This window comes from Protopterus annectens, chromosome 14.part0 (assembly GCF_019279795.1).
Source record: "Protopterus annectens isolate FY-2018-M chromosome 14.part0, PAN1.0, whole genome shotgun sequence".
NCBI classification, from domain to species: domain Eukaryota; kingdom Metazoa; phylum Chordata; order Ceratodontiformes; family Protopteridae; genus Protopterus; species Protopterus annectens.
This window is the reverse complement of record NC_056748.1, coordinates 668,298,943-668,324,850: the sequence shown is the minus strand read 5'-3', so window position 1 is coordinate 668,324,850 and position 25,908 is coordinate 668,298,943. Positions and strand designations below refer to the sequence as shown.

The following is a 25,908-nucleotide window of genomic DNA, read 5'->3' as shown; positions in this document are numbered from 1 at the left end:
ATAAATAAAATTAAATAAATGCTTAAATGCTCAGTGAAATTCTGTCTCCCTATTATGGTGTCGCAGACATAGCTTGTCGAATGCATCTTTGTCGAACTAAAAAGCGCAAAAAGGCAAAATAGCAAAGTAGCTTTTCAGTGAATACTTTCGATCTCAGAGTTGGTATATTTAAGTGGGGGGCACAGCCCCCCACATTATGTAATGTTTTACAGTTTTTCGGGGTTTTTTTTTTTTTTTTGTTTTGGAAAAGTGATTTTTTTTTTCCCTTGGAAAAAAATCACTGTTCTGAAGTTTCAATGTTGTATGCTTTTGCTTACATGGGGTCGATTACGTGTAGTTCGCTCTTCTGAGTGTGCGATATCATAAAATAGACCTGAAATTCTGGGCCTTCATCTGCAAATATTTCAAGCATAAACTAAAACACTACTGGTGATTCCCTGCTGTGTTTTTCCACCCACTCTTCCCTTTGGTGATGTGCTTTTTAAACCTGGGGATTTTAAGCTGCCCTCCCCTACTGCAAATTGAGCTTAATAAGCTCCTCCTTTTCTACATTGCTGTTGATGTCCTGAATTATTTGTTTACCTTACCTTGTGCTTATATTGAAAAAGTGCATTTTGCCTCCCATTGTCTGTTCTACTTGATATGACTTCATTATCTAGCTAGCTGTTGGATAAAGTAGTATATTTTTACACTCTAGCGAACAGTTGTTTTTACATCAAAAAGGTCACTGGATCTTCCATCTGGTGCCGCGGGAGGTACCCTGGTCTGTTTAAGTTTGGTAAACACTTCAGATTTCTGAATGTAGTGTTATTGGTTGGAATAGTTATTATTTAGCTTATCTTGTCTTTTAGTGCCTTTATAAATTCTGTACATTTGAGTGGCTCTTTGCTCATTTATGCAAAGAGAGGTACTTTTATTGAATTATCACACTTTTAAAAGCTGTGTAAAGTATAGCGCTGTAGCTATAATTTTGTTTGTGGCAGCATTTCATACTATTTAACTTTGTCTGTGGTAATATTTCACTCTGAACACTCCTTTACTGTGCTTTTACATTAGGAGGACTGGGATTATTCATCTTGTGGCAGAAGGTGTTTACCTAGTCTATCTGAGCTGGGAAACACCCAAAAGGGATATAAGTATTTGTTTGCACTTCTCTGCACTTGATTTGCACTGTTCTGATACTTAGATAGCATAAACTAGATTCAGACCTGCTGAATCTACCCTGCTATTGATACACTTGAGCACCAAACCAGCCATCTTAAACTAAGAAGAGCTCCCCTGTACCCTTGTGGCAAAAGAGTTGGCTCCAGTCTTGTCTGAACTGAGGCTTGGCTGGATGAAGGTTCATTGTGTGCTTTCCTGTTGATAGATTAGCTTAAAAGTGTTTTAATTTCACCTGTAGTTAAACCTCACATTTGTGCGTTGCAGCACACCATGCAACAGGGGTTTGCAGTGCCCCGTATTGACACAAACACCTTCAAACTCAATTTTTCACTAGACATCTGTCAGTGGAACCATCTCAAGCTTCCCTACTGCACTACATGGGCACTGAGAAGCATTGCCACACGTATGGTCCATAGCCTTCAATATAACAAGCACTTTGTTAGTCCTAGCACAAAAACTGGTCAAACTAGCCTACTCCCTTCCCTAATAGTACATATGGTAAAAACCTGCTATAATGGACAGGCAATTTGCCATCATTTCACTATCCAGCCTGACTGACATGAGCATCCTGAGACAATGTAGTAAATGCCTCATGTATACTGACAACCAGTTACTTCTAAAACAAATACCCTATGTGAGAGATGTAATCACACTATGAAATTGGAATCAGTTATCTTATGTAACAACAAACTGGACATCAAACAGGTTGTCTGTACATACACCATCTGTCACACAAAATGAGGTCACAACACATAAACCCACATATGCAGAAGTACTCACTAGAAGCTTACCAAAAGATCAGAGACCTCACAAACATAAACCACTTGTACACACTGCTATGCAAATAGAAACCACTATACATAATAACACATACACCAGTGTCTCAGCCAATAAGCTCCTAAGGCAAAATACCTCAAAATCTAATGTCTTGGTCATAGGCAACTCCATAGTGAGACACAAAGATGTACCCCTCACCAGGCTGGACAAGGAGAAGGTCAGGGAAGCTGCCTGTCAGGTGCCAGGGTTGGTCAAATCACACATGCATTCAAGTCACTCAACAAGTACCTTTATGACTCTGTCATAGTCTATGTTGGGGTGAATGACTTGAGGTGTACCTCTCTGAAATATATGAAGAGAGACATCACTGAACTCTCAGATTAATTGTCCCAGGCAGGTATGACCCTAGTCCTAATTAGCATTCTACCTTCATCCAGGATGATGCCACAATAAAAACAAAAATGATCAACTAACAATTTGCTTAGATTGTGGTGTCAGACCAGGAGGAACCCGTATATGTCAGCCTGGGAAGACATGGTTGGCAGGCTATGCTGCTTTGCCAGAGGTCGTCTGTACCTGTCTCTTTTAAGCTTTCAGATACTGGGGAAGGTGCCTGCCTTCCTGAAAGTGCCTTTTTTAGGCAATGTCAAAACAACAACATTTCCGACGTAACAAAATTCACTCAAGACAAACTCAAGGTTCTGCTGCTTAATGCTAGGACTCTAATCATGAAACTGCATTCCCTGTATCACTCATCACCTTTCAAGATGCTGATGTCTCTGTAGCCACTGAGACATGGTTCAAGGCTGTGGACAGCAATCAGGCCATACAAGGCTACAATGCCTTCCACACACTCAGACCTCAAAATGAGCATGAAAGAACCAAAGGTGGAGGTGTAGCCATCTTCATTAATGATAAGTACACCTCGAGACTGGTCAAACAGTACGACTATCTCAAACTACTCCATGTCTAATTATCTATAGGCAAAATACCCTACCACATTCTTGCTAGCTAAAGGTCCCCCACCATGAACCAAGAAAAGCACACTGCCTACTTAGACTTATCAGAGTCACTTGTCATACAGCCCAACACCTTAGTTGTGGGAGATTTCAACTATCCTTCCACTGACTGGGTGACATACATGAGTACGAACATGCTTGCCCAAAGTTTCCCAAACTTTGTCAATAGAAATGCTCTGGAACAGATAGTCTGCTCCTCCACAAGGGGCATAAATGTCCTAGACATAGTACTCACTAACATGGGGGTCACTGTGCTTCCTCAATGTGATGCCCTCCCTGGTAAGGTTGGACCATAAATCCATCTCATTCAAATTAACTGTTGAACCTGTCACCACCACAAGAGCAAAAAAAATTAAAACCTTTTCCAAAGCAAACTACAGCCTAAGTGATTGTATAAAAAGTTTTCTACCCCCAGCAACCAGAGACAACAATGACTCCTATGCAGAGGTGTACACAGATGCCTTGTATAAACACTTAAGCAACTGTACAGCTGTACCTGACCAGATTAAAACAAGGCCCTCCTGAAAAAATAGGCCACTCCTGGTAGACCAGTGTATAAACTGGTTATATCATAAAAAGAAGAAATTGATGTCTAAGAAATAGATAGAACTGACTCAGCAGAGGAAGAATTCCCTCCAGAGCTTGAACAAGCAAATCAGAAATCTTGTAAAGTCCTCTAAAGCTAATTACAAAGCTAAAATAGCATACCAAGATAAGGATAATCATAAGGCATTCTTTAAGTACATCTGTAATCTAAAAGGGAATGCCCAGCTATGTGCCGAACTGGTATTAGATGGTACCACTCATACTATACTGGAGGAAATTGTTAACCTGCTAGCTGACAGTTTGGAGCAAACTTCATTTCCCTGTCTCCACCAAACATACCCCAAAGCATACCTGACACCAGTCCTGTGTCTAGTAGCTCTAGAGATCAGGTCATATCTGTGCTCTCCAAGGCCAAAAAATGGACTTAATCAGACCACATCACATCCCTGTTTGCTTATTAAGCAATCTAAAACAGGCCCTAGCAGACCCACTTGGCATTGTCTTTAACCATAGCCACAGAACTGGCTTTGTTCTAGCAGGGTGGAGAACCCCAACAGTAAATCCTGGTACAAAAGGGGGCCACCAGCTGACCCTGAGAACTATAGACCCAAAAGTTAACAAGCCTCTGCTGCAAGGTCATGGAAAGAATCATCATGTACCTTACAAACAAGGACATAAGTGACCTTCAAACTCTAGACTCAACCCAGTTTAGCTTGTTAAGTGTAGATCATGCTTATTAAACCTAGTAGACTTCTTTGAGAAAGTCAACAAAGCACTGGATGAAGGTAGGACAGTGCATACTTCCCATCTTGACCTAGTCAAGGCTTTTGACACAATTCCCCACTTGGGTATAATTTTGAAACTCTCCCAGCTAGGGATTAACCCTTATATCACTAGATGGGTAGTCATATGGCTCACCAACAGAACACATACTGTCAAAGTTGGTGACTCCACCTCTACCAGGAGACCCATAACCAGTGATGTACAACAAGGATCTGTGCTGGGCCCTTTATTGTTTGGAATGTATTTCTCAGAAGTCCAGGGAAATGTAGATGACCTTCAGCTTAATATGTTTGCTGATGATTGCAAACTGGGTGCAATCATTGAGTACCCCAACAATGTTAACATATTACAGCAGGGGCTAACATAGACAAATGACTGGTGCTAAAGCCACAGTCTAAAGCTAAATACAAAAGAAAGTACATTATTATCTCTTTTTACAAAGCAGAATTCCCTACTAATTACAATATTGATAGCACCTCCCTAGGTTCAAACCCAGTGGTATGAAATCTGGAAACATAGGTAAATAGCAATCTGAACATCGGCCACCTAGTTTCCACAATGGTATGGAAAGCCTTCTACGTTGCACATCTCATAATTAAGGGAATCACATCCAGGTTTAAGAATACTATAACTCCACTGTACTCGACCCTCATCACACCATTAATACAGCACAATGCTCCCTTCTGCATGTACCTCACCAGACACCTGCTGCAGCTGGCGAGACTATAGAGGTTTCTCACCAAGAAAATACAGGGCCTCCAAACCATGACTTATGTGGATAGACTGAATACCCTGTCACTGTACTCTGTATCATACAGGCTGCTGAGAGGCGACTTGTGCCTGGTATACAGGGCAGTCTCTGACCTGCCCTGATGGAAATGCTACACATCGGCAGTCAAATGACACAAGAGTCACTCACACTAAGGATCTTAACCTAGCATGTGACATTAACAGAACATGCTGGCGAGACAGCTGTATCTCCCAGAGACTGCAGCTATTCTGAAATAAGCTTCCAATTAACAAGAAGCAGCGATCCTCACTGATCCTATTCAAGTGCAACTGGGATAAATGAAGGGGAGGCTGCAAATTCACCCTGGGGGTGGCACCCATGTCCCTCATGGACAGGGGTAGTTGGTGTTTATCATACACTTGCTCTGTGAATTATGTCCATCTAACCAAGGCAATTGAGGCAACTTGGGATTAACATGGCTAGGCTTGTAAGGGCTCTAGGGCCACTAGCTTATTAACCTCCTATGAACTTAGAACCTAAATAAATGTAACTAGTCTGAAGTCACTGTGTCACAGAGAATTCCTTTTTCTCTGAGGTATGACATCTTGGAAATAGTCTATATAAACTGAAGTAATGTTACTTTTACAGTTTGTTGTCACTTTCCTGGACTTTCAATAGGACATCATGGACATCATGGACATGTCCTGTATATGTCTTGTTTATACATTCATTCATATACAAGTAAATACTTGTAGCTTAAAAAATATTTTAACTTCCAAAGCTGACAAGGAGGGAAGATGGTGCTATGTAACATTTAATAGTCCTACAATACCAAAACCTATAATGGTACTTAATGTTTACGCACCCTGTAATAACCAACAACACTTTTTTATGTCATTATACCCAACCTTAAACCAATTTAAAGATCACTACCTAGTGATTGGAGGTGACTGGAATGCATATCAAAACTCAGAAAAGGATAAATCTAATCTGACCAAATCACATAATAAACACGCCACATTAGCCCTTAATGAACTCAAACAAGATTTCAAACTATATGACCCTTTTAAACATGGGAACAGTGCAGATAAAACAGGGAAATTCACATTCTATTCGCAATGCCACAAAATGTCTCTGACATATTCATTAACATGGACCCAACAATAACTATACATACCAGGTTCTTTTCAGATCACTCCAAAATCACACTGAACATTAACTGGGACAAAAAGATATATTTAGAGAATAGGGGTCATAATTGGTCATTAAACCCTAATTTACTTTCCAAAATGGATGTAATAAAAGAAACAGAAGCAATACTAAAAATAGCTCTTACAAATATCACTAACTCCCAAGTACCAACTGACATAGAATGGGCTGCAACCAAAGCACAAATCAGAGGATTGTTTATCAAAAAAGCAGCATACTATAAAAAAAATTCAACTGAAAGAGGAGCATATACTGAAAGGGAAAATAGAGCATCTTGAAAAAGAACTAATAAATAACCCTAAGAACCAAACAGAAGCAGAACTTTTAAAACTGCAAAGGGATCTATATATGTTAGAAACCAGGAACCTATTTTTCCATGAAGCCAGAATGTTAGCCACTTACACAGAAGAAGCTCAAATACCATCTAGAGCTCTGGCCAGAATTATCTGCCAACACAAAAATGCCTCCAATATATCAGAAATAAACTACAGAGACAAAAACTACACAAAAAATGAAGACATTATTAAAACATTTGAACAAATATACTCTCAAATATATGGAGCACAAATACTACAAACCTCAAAGGAAGATAGAACTCTTTTTCTTCAAAAACTGAAATTCCCTAAACTCAATTTAGACCAACAAAAAACTAACTGAGCCGATATCCATCAGTGAAATTATTACAACAATCAAACACTTAAAAGTGCATAAGGCTCCGGGTCCGGATGGACTCACATCAGAATTTTACAAAGCATTTTCCCCTTTGATAGCCAAACTACTATACTATACACTGAATTACATAATAAACTATAAAATAAATGATATCCACTTTAATGCCTCTAAAACTATATTTATATTAAAAGAACACACAGACCCCAAAAACCCCGACAGCTACAGACCCATCTCCCTCTTAAATATAGATACTAAAATATTTACCTCTATACTTGCAAACAGAATGAAAAATCTGATAGAAAACATCCTCTCCCCAGAACAATCCGGTTTTACATCACATAGACAGACTAGTGACAATACATTAACATTAGATGCACTAATATCCTACACTAACTGATACAATATCAACATCTACACAATGGTAGTGGATGCCCACAAGGCATTTGATAGGGTTAATCTAGAATTCTTACTCCAAACACTACCCTACTTTAATATACCCAATAACTTCATTCAGATCATCCAAACTCTCTATAGCAACCCATACACATCTCTGTATATAAATAAAACTTGGTCAAATAGGATCCTAATAAAAAATGGAACAAGACAAGGATGCCCATTATCACCCTTCCTGTTTAACCTATACCTAGAACCACTCTTTCTATACATTAAACAAACTACATATCACAATCCTCCATCAATACACAACTTCAAAATATACCTCACTGCATTTGCAGATGATCTGAACATATACTGCACTACACCAAATTCAGATATAAACAAAATAATAGCTGTAATTGAACATTTCTCGACTATGTCTAACTACAAACTAAACCTTAATAAAACTAATATTTTCCCCCTAAAAACACCCAAACTCATCTCACTAATACCATTGTTAAACACAATAAAAATAAAAGAAGAAACTAAATACCTGGGAATCACCTTTTTCCAGAGTAACAAAGACTTCTACCAACACAATGTAAACCTTAAATGGCAAAATATAATGCAAGACTGCAAAAGATGGAACAACCTAAAACTACCATTCTTGGCCAGACTAATGCATATATTCATGGCATCACAGATAACAATACATAATAAATTCTTCAAACAAATTTATACCTTCCTAGCAAAATTTATATGGGAACCCAAAAAAAACAGAATCTCCTATCCAAAATTAACACTCCCCAAAAGCAAAGGAGGACTAAATCTACCAGATTTTAAAATGTACTACTCAATCATTAACACTAACAGAATATTGAGAATAGCTGAACATAACCCGTCAATGGAAAATTGGTCTCCTCTCTGGGTGACAATATATTATAGATATATTAAAGCTCTAGGTTTCAATCCCAAAGCACTTCCATTCCTGAAGCAGAAAGAAATACAAACTTATAACATTATAGAGCCCTTAAAACATTCTATCAACCTAGCGCAAAAACTCTTTCAATTCTTGAACCTTAGACATGCCATGACAATACTGCAACCCCTTCATATAAACCCAAATTTAAAAATAAACAATAAGATACTGGACCTAGTCCCTTTTCCCATACTGAAAGATAAAACAATCCAAGATATCTATCCCTACCTTAACTGTTCAATACAAGAAAGGAGGACCAACTTAAACCTCCCTAAATCACACATAATAATCCTAAGACAAATCAAAGAACTGTGTTCCAGTTATCTCCAAAATGTTACTATGACCAATAGTGACATAGAAACTTGTAGCAGGCTTTGGAAAACTATTATCACAACAAAGAAAACTATTACCAACTCATATAAAATGATAAATGAAATCAAATACCAGAAGGACCTCCTCTTCTCTAACTACTGGAGAAAAATTAAGCCATCCATAGATGATCAGCAAATAAACCAGGCAATCAATCTAACACTGAAGATTTTACCCCTCAAAAAGTTAGCATACACTCAGCTCATGATCAATAATAATGCTTATTTTACACCTGCAATCCTATACAAATTTAACACATCCAAATCACCTTTCTGCCCAGACTGTAAGGACCAGATAGCTGACTTAATCCATGTATTTTGGGGCTGTAAATGTGTCTATAAACTCTGGAACTCTCTCAAGGTACAATTATAAAAACAGGTTATCAAACATCAACATTAACTTGGGAATTCACTCTGTTACACATTCTCCCACCCAACATCCCAAGAAAACAAGGAAATACACTTTTAACAATTTTCCTACTAATGAAACTGTATATAGCTTTTAAATGGCTAGATACGATAAATATCTCTTGGGAGGGTTTTAAACAAGTAGCTATACAACACCTTTTAGCTCATAAAATAGTAATAGATAAAAGAAACAAAAACATGAAATCCAGAGAAATTTGGGAACAAACCTTTAATATCATATTAGCATAATTCATCACATAGCAACTTAGAAATACACTATAATGGAAGCAAAGAACACATACAAGTTCAGATATTAAATAATAACTTGGATATCATGAATGTATATACTGTCTATATAACTGTGGAATTAACAATGAAAGCATCTATGTACATAGTGTAAATAGATATGTTGTACAACCTATATCCTGTGGTATTTGACATCAATGTATAACATATGTGTGTATGTGTGTGTATGTATATATATGTATATATATATATATATATATATATATATATATATATATATATATATGTATATATATATATATGTATATATGTATGTATATATATATATGTATATATATATATATGTATATATGTATATATATATATATATATGCACAGTCATGTTGTAAGATGGTTTTTATTTGTGACATTTATTAATGTAAAAATAAAAATAAAAATTATTGAAAAAAAAAAATATTTTAACTTACGTGACTTATACTGAGGATTACCTAAATTCATTTGTCCCATTTTACATTTTTAACCTTAAACATTAAGTATTGTCAGCCTTCGGTCAACTGATACCCTAGGCAAAAGGGTTCCACAGCGCCCCTCCTCACACCAACAGGTGGCCCCATCCTGGTCTACTTGCACCATTCAGATTACCTTTTTTTGCCTTTTTTCTCACAGTTTGTCTTACTCTTCAGTTTTTTCCTGTATTCATTTGACATGTCTTAAATAAACAATTTCTGTACTACTGTACAAACAATTAAACAAATAATACTAGAAAAGTACCCCTGCCAGAGCAGTGCCCTAGGTGGCAGACTAGTTGGCCTATGCCCAAGGCCAGCTATGACATTAAGTTCACTAGACAAATTATTCTTTTTTTTTTATGTTATGAGGTATCTGTAGTTCAAAATTCAGAATTGCTGGCACTATTTTTAAAATATATTTTAACAAACTGGCTGTGTATGTTTTACTGAGACCAAGTGTAATGGGATTTACTGTAGCTATCTACTTAATGAATCTTTTGTGATGCTAACTGTAATGATAGTCTATTTAGCCAGCTGGGGTTGGGTTTTCATGAAGTAGTTTTCAAATTAGTATATAAATGATCAGAACCCAAAGGAAATACAAGTAAGAATGATAGCAAATATCTGAACACAGCATACTCCATTTCCTTGACTTGTTTCTTGCTTGAGAAGGGCTATTAGTTATATCATTATTACTCATGTAAGCAAACAGCTTTATTTTCACTCTTTCTAAATCTGGGAAAAAAAATTGAAGGACTACTATCAATAAAATATTCCTCACCAAATTAGTAGCTATGTAGAAGCCAAACATGTTTTGTAGTAAATTGAAATGACATCTACTTTTGTTCTGAAGTTATTTATATTTTTGAAATATGTGAAATATGACCTTCTCTCACCTACATAAGATGTACAAAGTATACATGTAAAATATCATTTATTTAGTTGTCAGCTGAACAAAGTAATTTTTGTGCTGCCAGAGCCCTATTATCATGTTTTGAAGCTATTCACATTAAACTGTGAAAATCATTAAATATGTTTTTTTCTTCATTTGAGTATTTCCCTTACCTTTATTTTGTATATGCTTAACACAATATATTCACTATGAATTAAACTAATAGTTCTTACATATTTTACTTCCTTCAACTTAATATCTCTAGTTTCCAAAGTTCCAGTTTGCCTTTATTGAATATTATATTATATTCTTGTATCTAATTTCACTGACAGGATTTTCTCTTATAACCTCTACTAAGGCAGGAATTTCCCAGTCAACAAAAACAATATATAACCAAGGATGGGAAACTGCCAGGACACATGCACACATTTTTGCATGCTTTGCTTTTATTTTATAAGGTTGCACAAATTACCATAAATCTAAAGATGAATAAATATCCTGGTCACCTGTATGCTGCATTTAGTAACTCAGTGTTGTTTGCTAACATCCTATTTGTCTTGCATTTTTCTAGCTAATGAGCTTAACCTAAACATTTGCATCATTACTTACTGAAGTTATGAATATGCAAAACGGAGATATAATTTTAGGTATTAAGGTGGTAAGTGACTTGTGAATTAGTATAACAGTTTCAAGCTAACAAAAACACATAGAACTGTAACCTACTCAGGTGTAATATATTTAAGGGGGAACATGGCCCCAGCATTTTTGTGTGCATTTCCAAAGCCAGTATTTTAAGGGTTATGATTTTCAGCTAGGTGTTTTCCTGCCAGTCTTCAGTCAGACAAGCGAAATGTAGTCGGCAAAAAACATATTCTCTGCTTGCTTTTTTTATACTGTTTCAGTTTTAAATGTAAAAGAAGAAACCACTGATAAATCCACAAAATAGCTGACTGCACAAGGAATGGCTCAGTACCCGGAATGTTGTTAAGCAGCTTTATTGAAGGCTCTCTCCACCAAAAAAATACTGTAGTAAAAACAGAACACAATACACATACGGTTGAGCGCTTTCATCTGCTGAAGCAGATTTCATCAGAACACAGAAACACCCAAATAGAGTTCTTAAATATCCCATTTGGCGCTAAAATAAATTAATTAATGCTTTAATTGATTGAGTGATGGAATGCACTCAGTTTAAACATCCTTCTAGGTTTGTATCATGTGTAAAAAATAAACATATTCAATACAGAAAAAACGGTAAAAACAAATTGCTAAAATAGCTTATTGGAGAAATAAAAAATGAAATTAATGACTAATAAAATGTGCTAATGTTACTATCTCATTATAAGAATGAGATGCACTATTACATATTGCAAAAGTTGTGAGTATTTAGAATATTATAAATATTATACATAATGTAACAAAATAATATAAATATAAATAATCATATACAATAGCTTGTAGAAATAAATAGTAAAAATAGATATGTATCAATATGAATGAAAGAATGAATATACATGATATTGTGTGTATACATAAAAGCACATAATATTGTATATATATGAATAAAAGCACAAGAATGTTATGCACATGATTGAATATGTGCACAAAAATGACTGTGCTGAATGATATGCTGAAAATATACTGATGAGTACACCAAAAAATACTCAAAAAATACTCAAAAATGCAGTAATACCTCAAAGGATGGCACGAAACCGCCAACCAAACCAAACAAAACATTCAGTGCATAGATAAATGTACATTGGATAACTACATAACTGTACCTACATCAACAAACAACAACCCGACAAAGTGTGTGTTGTTGTGCATTCAAAAGTAAGAATGGAAAAGGAAAAGGGGGGGGGGGGGAGGAGAGTGTCCTATTATACAAATACAAATATCCCATGATAAAAACATATAAAAGTAAGCTTGTATAACATCCTGATCTAAATAGTTAATCACAACTCAACAATGTCTAGTGGAATATAAGATCATAATCATAACAGTAGTAATAACTATATAAAAAAATTAATTAAAATAATAACTATTCTACATCAGAAAACAACCATGGGTGAATGCTAATATCAAATGATAGACTGAAACTGAGATTACAACATTACCTGTCAAATGTGAGGAAAGGTTTGATGCTTATGTGATCATTAAGGCCAGGTTTGGTGGTTGCATCACATATGATTTGCCATTTACTTTCCAGGAGGGATAAATAACATTTCCAATTTCCCCCTGCAGTTGTGGTATCAATATGATCTATAATGCTGAACAAAAAGGAGTGCTCGATTCCCCTATCTATAATGTGCCTGCTCAATGCGTTGTTGGGGTCCTTCTTTTTTATTCTATATGTGTGTTCATAGATGCGAGTCTTAAATCTCCTTTCCGTTTTGCCTATATAAAATGCATCGCATCTCTCACATGTCGCAACATAAACTACTCTAGACGTATTACAGTTTCCACCTTTACTGTGCAAGATGTTATGCATAATGTTGTTTAGTTTCACTTCCTTACTGATGTTAATCAATCTGCACTGTTTGCAAGATCCACATCTTGTGGTGTGTCTTAGCATATTGGCCTCCTTATGTTTCTCCTGGCTTTTCTAATAACCTTTTAATATTAAAAGAAGTTTTGTAAACAAACTTGGGGCCATTCCCACAGCTAGTAAGGTCATCTGATATATTAAAAAGGTTCCAGTGTTTTAAAAGTATCTCCTTAAGGGTGTTCACATATGGACTATATGTAAGGACACAATAACAGCCTTCTCGAACTTTCTTCTTTTCTTGTGAAATGAAAGGTTGACCTAATAAGGGTGGGTATTTATTCCCCCATTCCTTCATAATATAAGTTTGTATTGGTTTTAATAAAGTATTAGGATAACCCCTATTAGAAAACATTTCTGATATTGTATTGAGTTCTCTCCATAATCTCCTTGGTCGAGCTCATCCGTGCAGCTCGAATGCACTGACCTTTAAAAATATTTTTAAATATATGTGGAGGATGACAACTGTTATAATACAAATAATCATTGGAGAATGTTTTTTTCCTGTAAATTTGGGATTGAAATCCACTCTCTGTGTTGGAAATATATGTATCCAAATATGCTATACCCTGGGTCTCCACATTATAAGTAAATTTTAAAAATTGAGTTGTGTTATTTAAATATTCAATAAATTCTGGTATCAAACTGGCAGGTCCTTTCCATAAGACAAATAGATCGTCCAAATATCTACTGTAGTAAGAAACATATTTGTAATACATACTTGGGAATACAAACAAGGATTCCCATTCGAGCATTACTACATTAGCGAAAATCGGGGCACATGAGGCCCCCATGGCAACTCCTCTACTTTGTCTATATATTTCCCCTTGAAATTTCAAATAGTTGTGTTCCAGGACCAATCTCATCATGTCCACCAACAGATTGATTTTCTCATAACTCAACCCTGAAAATCTCTTTAGTCCATCAAAAAAGAGATCAAGGCCCTTCTCCTTCGGAATGCAGGAGAAAGGTCGGTGACATCGATGGTAATAAAGATTTGGCCTGGGTGCCAAATCAGGGGAGTGAGCCTACTCAAGAAGCTCCAAGAGTCCTTAACAAGATGATCGGCATGGTGGTGGACCTGCTTAGTCCAAGAATCAATGATCACTCCGATGTTGTATGAACCCATAAGTACATCTCTGTATATAAATAAAACTTGTCAAATAGGATCCTAACAAAAATGGAACAAGACAAGGATGCCCATTATCACCCTTTCCTGTTTAACCTATAGGCTCTAGAATCCACTTCTTTCTATACATTAAACAAAACTACATATCACAACTCTCCATCAATACACAACTTCAAAATATACCTCTACTGCATTTGCAGATGATCTGAACATATACTGCACTACACCAAATTAGATATAAACAAAATAATAGCTGTAATTGAACATTTCTCGACTCATGTCTAACTACAAACTAAACTCTTAATGAAAACTAATATTTTCCCTAAAACACCCAAACTCTTTACTTAATCACCATTGTTAAAACACACATAAAAAATAAAAAGAAGAAAACTAAATACCTGGGAATCACCTTTTTCCAGAGTAACAAAAGACTTCTACCAACACAATGTAAACCTTAAATGGGCAAAATATAATGCAAGACGTGGTAAAAAGATGGAAATAACTTCCAAAACTACCATTCTTGGCCAGACTAATGCATAGTATTCATGGCATCACAGATAACAATACATAATAAATTCTTCAAAACAAATTTTATACCTTCCTAGCAAAAATTTATATGTGGAACCCAAAAAAAACAGTAGAATCTCCTATCCAAAATTAACACTCCCTAAAAAAGGAGGTAACTAAATCTACCTAGATTCTTTAAAATGTACTACTCAATCATTAACACTAACAGAATATTGAGAATAGCTGGAACATAACCCGTCAATGGAAAAATTGGTCTCCTCCTCTGGGCAGACAATATATTATAGATATATTAAAGCTCTAGGTTTCAATCCCAAAGCACTTCCATTCCTGAAGCAGAAAGAAATACAAACTTATGGGCATTATAGAGCCCTTAAAAACATTCTATCAACCTAGCGAAAAAACTCTTTCAATTCTGAAACCTTAGACATGCCATGACAATACTGCAAACCCCTTCTGAGTATAAACCCAAATTTAAAAATAACAAGATACTGGACTCTAGTCCCTTTTCCCATACTGAAAGATACAAAACAATCCAAGATACATCTATCCCTACCTTAACTGTTCAATACAAGAAAGGAGGACCAACTTTAAACCTCCCTAAATCACACATAATACAATCCTTTAAGACAAACTGGTCAAAGAACTGTGTTCCAGTTATTCCAAAAATGTTACTATAGTGACATAGAAACTTGTAGTGCAGGCTTTGGAAAACTATTATCAAGCAAATAAAGATAGAAACCATTACCAACTCAGTATAAAATGGATAAATGAAATCAAATACTGTGAAGGACCTCCTATACAAATTTAATACATCCAAATCACCTTTCTGCCCAGACTGTAAGGACCAGATAGCTGACTTAATCCATGTATTTTGGGGCTGTAAATGTGTCTATAAACTCTGGAACTCTCTCAAGGTACAATTATAAAAACAGGTTATCAAACATCAACATTAACTTGGGAATTCACTCTGTTACACATTCTCCCACCCAACATCCCAAGAAAACAAGAATATACACTTTTAACAATTTTCCTACTAATGAAACTGTATATAGCTTTTAAATGGCTAGATACGATAAATATCTCTTGGGAGGGTTTTAAACAAGTAGCTATACAACACCTTTTAGCTCATAAAATAGTAATAGATAAAAAACAAAAACATGAAATCCAGAGAAATTTGGGAACAAACCTTTAATATCATATTAGCATAATTCATCACATAGCAACTTAGAAATACACTATAATGGAAGCAAAGAACACATACAAGTTCAGATATTAAATAATAACTTGGATATCACGAATGTATATACTGTCTATATAACTGTGGAATTAACAATGAAAGCATCTATGTACATAGTGTAAATAGATATGTTGTACAACCTATATCCTGTGGTATTTGACATCAATGTATAACATATGTGTGTATGTGTGTATGTATATATATATATATATATAATATATATATATATATATATATATATATATATATATATGTATATATATATATATATATATATGTATGTATATGTATGTATGTATGTATGTGTATGTATATATATATATATATATATATATATATATATATATATGCACACGGTCATGTTGTAAGATGGTTTTTATTTGTGACATTTATTAATGTAAAAATAAAAATAAAAATTATTGAAAAAAAAAAATATTTTAACTTACGTGACTTATACTGAGGATTACCTAAATTCATTTGTCCCATTTTACATTTTTAACCTTAAACATTAAGTATTGTCAGCCTTCGGTCAACTGATACCCTAGGCAAAAGGGTTCCACAGCGCCCCTCCTCACACCAACAGGTGGCCCCATCCTGGTCTACTTGCACCATTCAGATTACCTTTTTTTGCCTTTTTTCTCACAGTTTGTCTTACTCTTCAGTTTTTTCCTGTGTTCATTTGACATGTCTTAAATAAACAATTTCTGTACTACTGTACAAACAATTAAACAAATAATACTAGAAAAGTACCCCTGCCAGAGCAGTGCCCTAGGTGGCAGCCTAGTTGGCCTATGCCCAAGGCCAGCTATGACATTAAGTTCACTAGACAAATTATTCTTTTTTTTTATGTTATGAGGTATCTGTAGTTCAAAATTCAGAATTGCTGGCACTATTTTTAAAATATATTTTAACAAACTGGCTGTGTATGTTTTACTGAGACCAAGTGTAATGGGATTTACTGTAGCTATCTACTTAATGAATCTTTTGTGATGCTAACTGTAATGATAGTCTATTTAGCCAGCTGGGGTTGGGTTTTCATGAAGTAGTTTTCAAATTAGTATATAAATGATCAGAACCCAAAGGAAATACAAGTAAGAATGATAGCAAATATCTGAACACAGCATACTCCATTTCCTTGACGTGTTTCTTGCTTGAGAAGGGCTATTAGTTATATCATTATTACTCGTGTAAGCAAACAGCTTTATTTTCACTCTTTCTAAATCTGGAAAAAAAAATTGAAGGGCTACTATAAATAAAATATTCCTCACCAAATTAGTAGCTATGTAGAAGCCAAACATGTTTTGTAGTAAATTGAAATGACATCTACTTTTGTTCTGAAGTTATTTATATTTTTGAAATATGTGAAATATGACCTTCTCTCACCTACATAAGATGTACAAAGTATACATGTAAAATATCATTTATTTAGTTGTCAGCTGAACAAAGTAATTTTTGTGCTGCCAGAGCCCTATTATCATGTTTTGAAGCTATTCACATTAAACTGTGAAAATCATTAAATATGTTTTTTTCTTCATTTGAGTATTTCCCTTACCTTTATTTTGTATATGCTTAACACAATATATTCACTATGAATTAAACTAATAGTTCTTACATATTTTACTTCCTTCAACTTAATATCTCTAGTTTCCAAAGTTCCAGTTTGCCTTTATTGAATATTATATTATATTCTTGTATCTAATTTCACTGACAGGATTTTCTCTTATAACCTCTACTAAGGCAGGAATTTCCCAGTCAACAAAAACAATATATAACCAAGGATGGGAAACTGCCAGGACACATGCACACATTTTTGCATGCTTTGCTTTTATTTTATAAGGTTGCACAAATTACCATAAATCTAAAGATGAATAAATATCCTGGTCACCTGTATGCTGCATTTAGTAACTCAGTGTTGTTTGCTAACATCCTATTTGTCTTGCATTTTTCTAGCTAATGAGCTTAACCTAAACATTTGCATCATTACTTACTGAAGTTATGAATATGCAAAACGGAGATATAATTTTAGGTATTAAGGTGGTAAGTGACTTGTGAATTAGTATAACAGTTTCAAGCTAACAAAAACACATAGAACTGTAACCTACTCAGGTGTAATATATTTAAGGGGGAACATGGCCCCAGCATTTTTGTGTGCATTTCCAAAGCCAGTATTTTAAGGGTTATGATTTTCAGCTAGGTGTTTTCCTGCCAGTCTTCAGTCAGACAAGCGAAATGTAGTCGGCAAAAAACATATTCTCTGCTTGCTTTTTTTATACTGTTTCAGTTTTAAATGTGTCACCATTAACATTATTTTGTTATCATTCAGTTACCATAAGTTATCAGTTTTTTCTCATTGTCATATTACAATGTTTATTTTCTCTAGATTTTGGAAGAGGTCTGTCAAAAAAATAACTGGGGTCAGCCTGTCTACCAGCTTCACTCTGCCATTGGTCATGACCAGAGACAGCTTTTTCTCTACAAAGTAACAATTCCAGCCCTTGCCACTCAGTACCCCAATATGTAAGTAATTATAACAATGCAAATATCCAGTATAAAGAATAGAATCATAGTGCACACATTTTATTATATCATAGATGCCTATTTGAATTATGAAGTTGTAGCTTTTCATATACTCTTCTGTACTAAACTTCTGATACGGCTCAATGAAATATCAGCTTTATACTAAATAGTTCAGATTAAAGTCTAAACTACAAGATTCCATGTTTGTATTTGCAAATGCACATGTTCACAATATGTTTATAGATTTTACAGAAATAGAGGAATTCCAAAAAAAAATGGGTTTATCATCCCCTTAGCAGATTTTTTTTATTATATTTGGCTTGGTGTCTTCACTGGCACCAGAAATATTGTAGAACACGCTGGGCCTATTAATACTGTGTATACAGACAGCAATCATCATTATGTAAAAGAATGTGCTTCAAAATGTGTAAGAAACTTTTATACAAGAGATAAGAAGATGCTTTCTGTAGATTCCCTTATTGCAGACACCTTGACTTTGATCCATTTGTAGTGCATAGAGCACAATGATTATGCTACAAAATTGGGAAAAAAAAGCAAAAACTGTAACATGCTTCATCAGCATAACACACAACCATGACAGCACTTTCAGACACTGATTAAGCACTGTTAGAGCTGGGAACAGGTTCTCACAAGACATTACTTTCACTGGGAAAAATTAAACATTTCCCAAAGTCGTCCTTTCAGTAGTTTCACCAAGCATGCACAAGCACCAGAATGAAGCATTTCCCCCAGTGATCCCTTCAGTAGTTGATCAAGGGTGCATTAGCACCAAAATGAAACCTTTTCCCCACAATTTTTTGTAGTCAAGTCATCTTGAAAGACCATAATTTGCCTATCCATGTAGCACCACTTTTTGCAGATTACTGCTACAAAAATGTGAAGCCTCAGACTGTGAATACCAGCCTAAATGTGGAAAACTAGAATGTCCCTACACAGATGCAGTGGAAACAGGTAAAAATATTCTGCAGAATACATTATGGACAGATTAAATGTCATTAGTGGCAATCAAATAACTTATATCCGCAGTGATACAGCGGTAGTGTTGTTACCTCGCAGCAAGAGGTTCTCCTGTTCGATTCATGGCTGAAGTGTCTTCTGTGTGGAGTCTGCATGTCCTCCCCATGGTCGAGTGGCCTCCAAAAGACATGCGTGAATGGGCGTGCCTTTGCTGAAGGTTGGGCGTCAGGCTGGCAACTCAGCACCATAAAAATTGACTGCCAATCATTAGCGGACCGGAGTTCCGCTGTGGTGACCCTTAACCGGGAAAAGCCGAAAAAACAAACAGTGGCAATCAAATAACTTATTTGTGTGTAAGGAGAAAGAAAAGCAGAATATTCTAAGGAAAAACAATATAATCTTTTCTGAGCCTGCAAGGCATACATAACTGAAGCATGACTTTATGATAATACTTCAGTCAAAAAGTCACTATTATATGCAAAATAATTAATGAAAGTCAAATCAGTAATATAAATAACAGTCGTTCAATAAGATTTTATAATAACTTTGGAAATGGTAGAATTTACTTAGAAAGACAAGCATTGCATATCTTTTAGAAAGCTTATAGAATGTGAGTAGAAATTATTTAATAATCCATTCTGTATATTTTTTTCAAATGTCGGTTATGACCACCGACCTTAGTGCTGAAGTTTTCTGAGTGTATAGGTTATAGCCATGCACATGCTTGTAATGCCGTTCAATGAAAATTATGAAAGTGTTTCACTTAAATAGGATGTAGTGCTCTGGTTCAGAATACAATGGTCATCAGAGCATATAAGTAGTGTACATGAAATTATATCACAGGAGCAGAGTCCAGATGGAAAATAAGACTTTAACAATATCAAAAGCTTAGAATTGATGCTTGAGATATACAAATATTAACCAAAACAGACTCACACAAATAACCCTTAACTGTTTTGCAGTATAACCTGATTTACAATTAATAAAACATCACTTTCAGATTAAGGTTACGAAAGAAATGCAATACTTCTTTATGAGTAATGATGTTAGATGTCTCTCTTAGTTATAAAAAAAAAATGGTTGCACATAGATACATCATTCCATCATATGAATCATCAGATACACTTAGAGTGGGATGTCTCTATAACATAAGCCCTCCATGGCCTCTGCTTAATTATAAATAACATAACTAGGAAGAAGTCTCTGTGCTTGGCCCAGATATTTAAATGTTTCAAATTTAAGTGGGTGGAAGACTACTGGACAGCCACAGTAGCCCTCTTTCACAGCTTGAAAAAGTGACAAGCTACAAATGAGCAAATTAAATACACATTAATAGCTAACATAGCCTGGGAAAACCCAATTTAACTAAGGTAATATTCATAACATCTTAGGCAAGTCCTAAATATGAAAATTAACTACTATCTTGTTTATGACTATCTTCTTAGCAAACCCAATAATGTTTACAAGAAATGCATTTTAGAAGTGCCCTAAAAAACGATGAGTTACTTGACAGGCCAGTTCACTGAGATAAGTATTTTGTTCTCATACAGTGTCTGTAGTTCAGTAATTGTGGTATGGAAAGGTAGGGCAGCATAAACATTATATTCCTTCCACATTTTAAAGGAACTTTCCTAGGTATATCTTCTGAGTAAAGTGTCTTTCCCCTAGTTTGCAACTATTTTATTATTTTCAAAAATCTTGTCATAGTAACACACTCCATGGATTTTAGATAAGATTTGTATAAACAGTACCTTTATTTAACCTTTGTTATCAAGTCCCTGTTTTTCTAAGGGTTAAGCATTTGTTTTCCAGGGTTTGACTAGGACAATAAAATTTATTATAAGAAAATGTTGAAAATAAAGTTTATATTTTGAAATGATTATTGCATATAAATAGATTTATTTTCTTTTTCATTCTGACAATTAAAAACTAAATTAATTTAAGACATAACATGCCTCACTTGTTTAAGCTGACTCTTCCATTGTGAACAAGGAGAGAGAATCTGACCTCTTTATGCATTCCTGCTGTGTTTTTTTTTTAACTATGTAGGTAACATCTGAAAAAGCATACATCAAACAGCTGGAAAGTAAAGGTTATATAAGCAGACATGGCACATCTGAGTAAATCTGATGACAGATGTGTTTCTAGGAGAAACAATGCTTCAACTAATTTAAACTGTCCATGAAACTAAAGTCTTTCTTTAATGACTACTTGATTTACTTGAGCACCATTATAAACGACCTAGGTCATTCTCAGGTAGCATAGCTAATGCAGTTGTCTTTGTTTTACTTAAATATGAGTAGAAGGGATTTATATTGTAATAGCTACCCACTGGTAAGAACATTACCTAGAAAGGATTGTCAAAGTTGATGTGATACAATGACCCCATGTGCAAAAATAGGAAAAAGCGGTTGTAGATGGATGTACTTAGATCAAAAAGCTCTGCCTTTCATGAATAAAATGAAAGCAATCTATAAAAAAATTGATACATGCATGATAAAGGCAATATGAAATTTTAGCAAGTATTTTTCATGTTCTCATCACAATTTACGTGAGTCAGTAATGATCCCAGAACTAGAATTAGGGATTTAAGAATTTGCTGTGTTTCTCACACAGCAACAAATCAAAGCTTGGGATACATTTGGAAATCGACAATTTGTATGACCGTCTGTTGAGAACAGTCTCTAATGAAGTCAGTTTAAGCTGATATCAATGAAGACAACAAATACCTAGTTCCAATTATATATTCTTAAATGTCAATGTACTGAACCCCTGGTGTTGCTTTTCCATGGGAAAATAAACCAAAGTAACAGAGATTGGATAAAGTTGGATTGTGAAAAGTATTCACCATGACACCAAAAGAATGTGTCATCCTCACTTTCACAATCATAACCGTGTTTGAGTTGTCATCCTCACTTGTATAATTCTCATATATATTTTTCTAAAAGCCATAGTCAACAGAGTTCTAGTGTTAGCGTAACATAGCCCACAGAGGGAGAACAGATCTCATATCATTAAGCCAGAATCTGGGAAAAATCATGCCAGTAACCAATTGTTCAAAGTGTGCCATAAAACATGCAGATTTGCACCATTACAGTAGGCCTTATAATATCCCTGTCTGTCACTTCACCCAGCTCAGAGTTGTAAATCAAGCAGTTGCCTTTTCAGAAAAAAATCACTGCAGGATTTGTGCCCTAGTATTTGCAGGCATAATGTGCAGAGGATTAGAAGTATTGTACACCACTGTACTGTGTGGCATAGGTGTGGATTGTGGTCTGTGACAGTGCATTGATTGTATACTGTTCTGAGCACACTGTACACAGTAGTCTGTGAAATACTGCAGCATCCAGTTTATTCCTGATCCCAACTTTAGCAGCCCAACGGCTGTTGTACTGTGTTGTATTTCATGACAGTAAAGCATACTGCAGTAGAGATGTTACAATTTGTACATAGATGCCCTTTGTTTTGCTGCAGTCCTCTACTATGCCTGTATGACAATGATATGATCTTGTGCTGTATAAGTTCCTATTGGTGGTACCTTCCCAGAACTACTTTGTGGGCCAGTATGAGATTGGTTAAGACAGCAGGTTTGCCTGCACCATAGGGAAATCCATTGCTGATATGTATTTTCCTTCTGTGCAATGGAGGAGGTCTGATTTTTTTTTTTTTTTTGTTTCTGTGCTAAAATGTTGGTCAGCACTGTATGCTGACCAACATATTGGCTGGCAAGAAGAATTGTTATGCTAATAAAAACACCACAACTGCATTGCATGTGATTATTGTACCATGGCTTCCTGAATTTATTCTGACTGGGAGAGGGGGGGATGTTTGCTTATGTACTCCATGTGTGGAGTACAGTACCTACATAATATGGCAAATTCATGTACAGAGTGTTACCTGCTGCATATACATATCTTTATTAATTAATGGCTTTAGTATGCAAATATATTGTATATCAATCTTCGACCACTGCACACCAGTGCTTATGAATGGTTTCTATAGCTGTTAGCAGTCTTTATCAAGGCATATGGTGACAGGTTACTCAGAGAGAGAGTCAACATACATGATATCATAACTCATAAAAACAAAAAACGCTACGTTATTAAAAGTAGTCTCAACAAGTAAAGAAAATCCAGGAACAAAGATGAGACATACCACCAAGGCTGTCATGAGACAAACACACCATGTTAAAAACCAAATTCTTTAAAACAAAGTATTAAGGTGGATAAGCGCTTTTGGTAAAAACCTTCTTCAGATCCTCACCTATTAACTAACAATTTTTCTTATAAAAGGAGTAATAGCCAATCATCAAGAATCCTGAACAAGCTGGACCAATGAGCTTCTCAAACTGAATCAACCATTTAGCATATCAAGATGACCAATGAGAGACTATCAGAAGCTATTTCTTCCAATCAGGAGCATGCCAGTTTCAAATTAATTCAGAATCACAGTAGAACCAATCAACAACAAACAGGAACAAGCTGGTCCAATGAACTAGACCAGCTATTTAGCATAACAAAAGAACCAATTGTCTTTAATCGGGAGGCTATTTCACCAATAGGAACCAAGTCATGACTATTCATAGTCAGGAAGCTTATCTTCCAATAGAAATTAGACCTTGACTATTCATATTCATGTGAGAAAAAGAGCCAGTAAAAACACCCAGTAGAAGCAAAAGGAAACTAAGGAGCAAAATACAATGCCCATGCTGAGTTAGATGCAGGTCTTCCTGAATGAAAGCAGATTTTTTTCTTTTCTATCAGTAACGTCACTCTGTTTCTTAGCAAAACTCTTTTTCTGATCAAGTGACTGCACAGTGACAGCTGCAACCAGCCGATCAAGAAAAATATCTTCAAATGTAAATAAGGCAATATCTGTTAGTAACTGCAAGACCAAAGTAACTCAAGTCTGTATATAAAATAAAGATTACACGGTTAGTCATTCATCTGTCACCTGAGTGAATAAGGTTTTGTAAGCACTGGGGATTATACCATCTCTTTATAATAAAATAGTCAGGTAAACACAGCACTAAGATTTATCATCATAAAACATTTAAATGGACTGAAGCAAACAAATATACTAGATTGAATGGAGGGAGACAGCTAGATACTAGGACAAAGACGACTCTGCAGTCTGCTACTAAGAAATAATTCACTCAGTTGAAATATAGCATTTCATCATGGCCTAGAAATAACTTCTACAGAAAAAACTACCCATGTCTTTGAAATGCAGTCCCTTTTGTAATTCTTAGTAAAAGCTGCAGACCTTAGACCATGCTGTTTTACATAAAGCCAAAAGAATAATGCTACATATGCTATATAAAAAAAACTGTGGCAGGAATGGTCCTTAGAGAGTTGCCCTTAGTTTATCTTGCCTATAATATCATTATAAAAAACTTGTTTTGTATATTGACTCTGAAGCAGAGTATCTTCTCAGCATACTGAAGCATAGAAATGACATAAAATATTGATCTGACTTTCTCAACCCTTTAGTTCTTTAAATAAAGGTAGACAGCTGTCTTCTGGGATGCATTCTGTAGGATATCCAATAGCCATAATTTTGCTGATGAGGATAGATAGAAAGAAGCTCTGTATTTTGACTGAAAACGGAAAACAATAACTTTTCTCATTCTGAAATAAGGATTTGTGGACAATGCCAACTTATCCTTGTGAAACATTGCATAATGGATGGCATATTTAAGGTTTTGAAACTTTCTGTCCAAGCTGAAGGTACACCTACTAGGGCTGCTGTTCTCAAGGCAAGGATTTTATGAAAGATGGAAAGAAAATCTCAAAACAAAGTTTATTAATCTGTTAACCAAGCAAGAAACAAAAGGTAGTATGGATTCTGCTTGAAGGATTGTTTTGAGTAAGGTGAATTATTACCTTTATAATCATCTTCATAAAGTCCTGAAGCCACTGAAAGGTTCCTTGATTGTCAGTCAGCCTAACAAGGTAATATTGTAGATCCTGATAGAAGAAAGTGAAATCTTATATCTAATAAATGTAATATGGTCCAAGGCAGTCAAAAGTTCAACTTCAAATAGTACTGATCTCATCTTCTTTTCACTGGAAAAATATTTAATTATAAAAAAGACTTCCTAGTAATATATTTACATTCATCTTGCAAAATCCAAACAACATGAGTAAAAAATGGTTGGCTATAATATAAATGTCCTTGAATGTTGGATTTCTGACCTCTCCCTCCTGCTAAGGAAATAGTCTTCAATGAAGAAAACTGCATTAATTAATTTTTAGTTTCCATAACTCTAGAGAAACATGCCTGCCATAGCCATTA

The 25,908-nt window shown here is 35.1% G+C and overlaps 1 protein-coding gene across 2 annotated transcripts in view; it reads left to right on the top strand.

Moving 5' to 3' along the window:
- Window positions 1–25,908, top strand: part of A1CF (APOBEC1 complementation factor) — a 605,281-nt gene that overhangs the window by 558,809 nt on the left and 20,564 nt on the right. For both annotated transcript variants that reach the window (XM_044056418.1, XM_044056417.1), the window contains exon 10: window positions 18,497–18,633. In XM_044056418.1, the coding sequence (XP_043912353.1) occupies window positions 18,497–18,633 (137 nt within the window). The remainder of the gene's footprint in view (window positions 1–18,496; window positions 18,634–25,908) is intronic.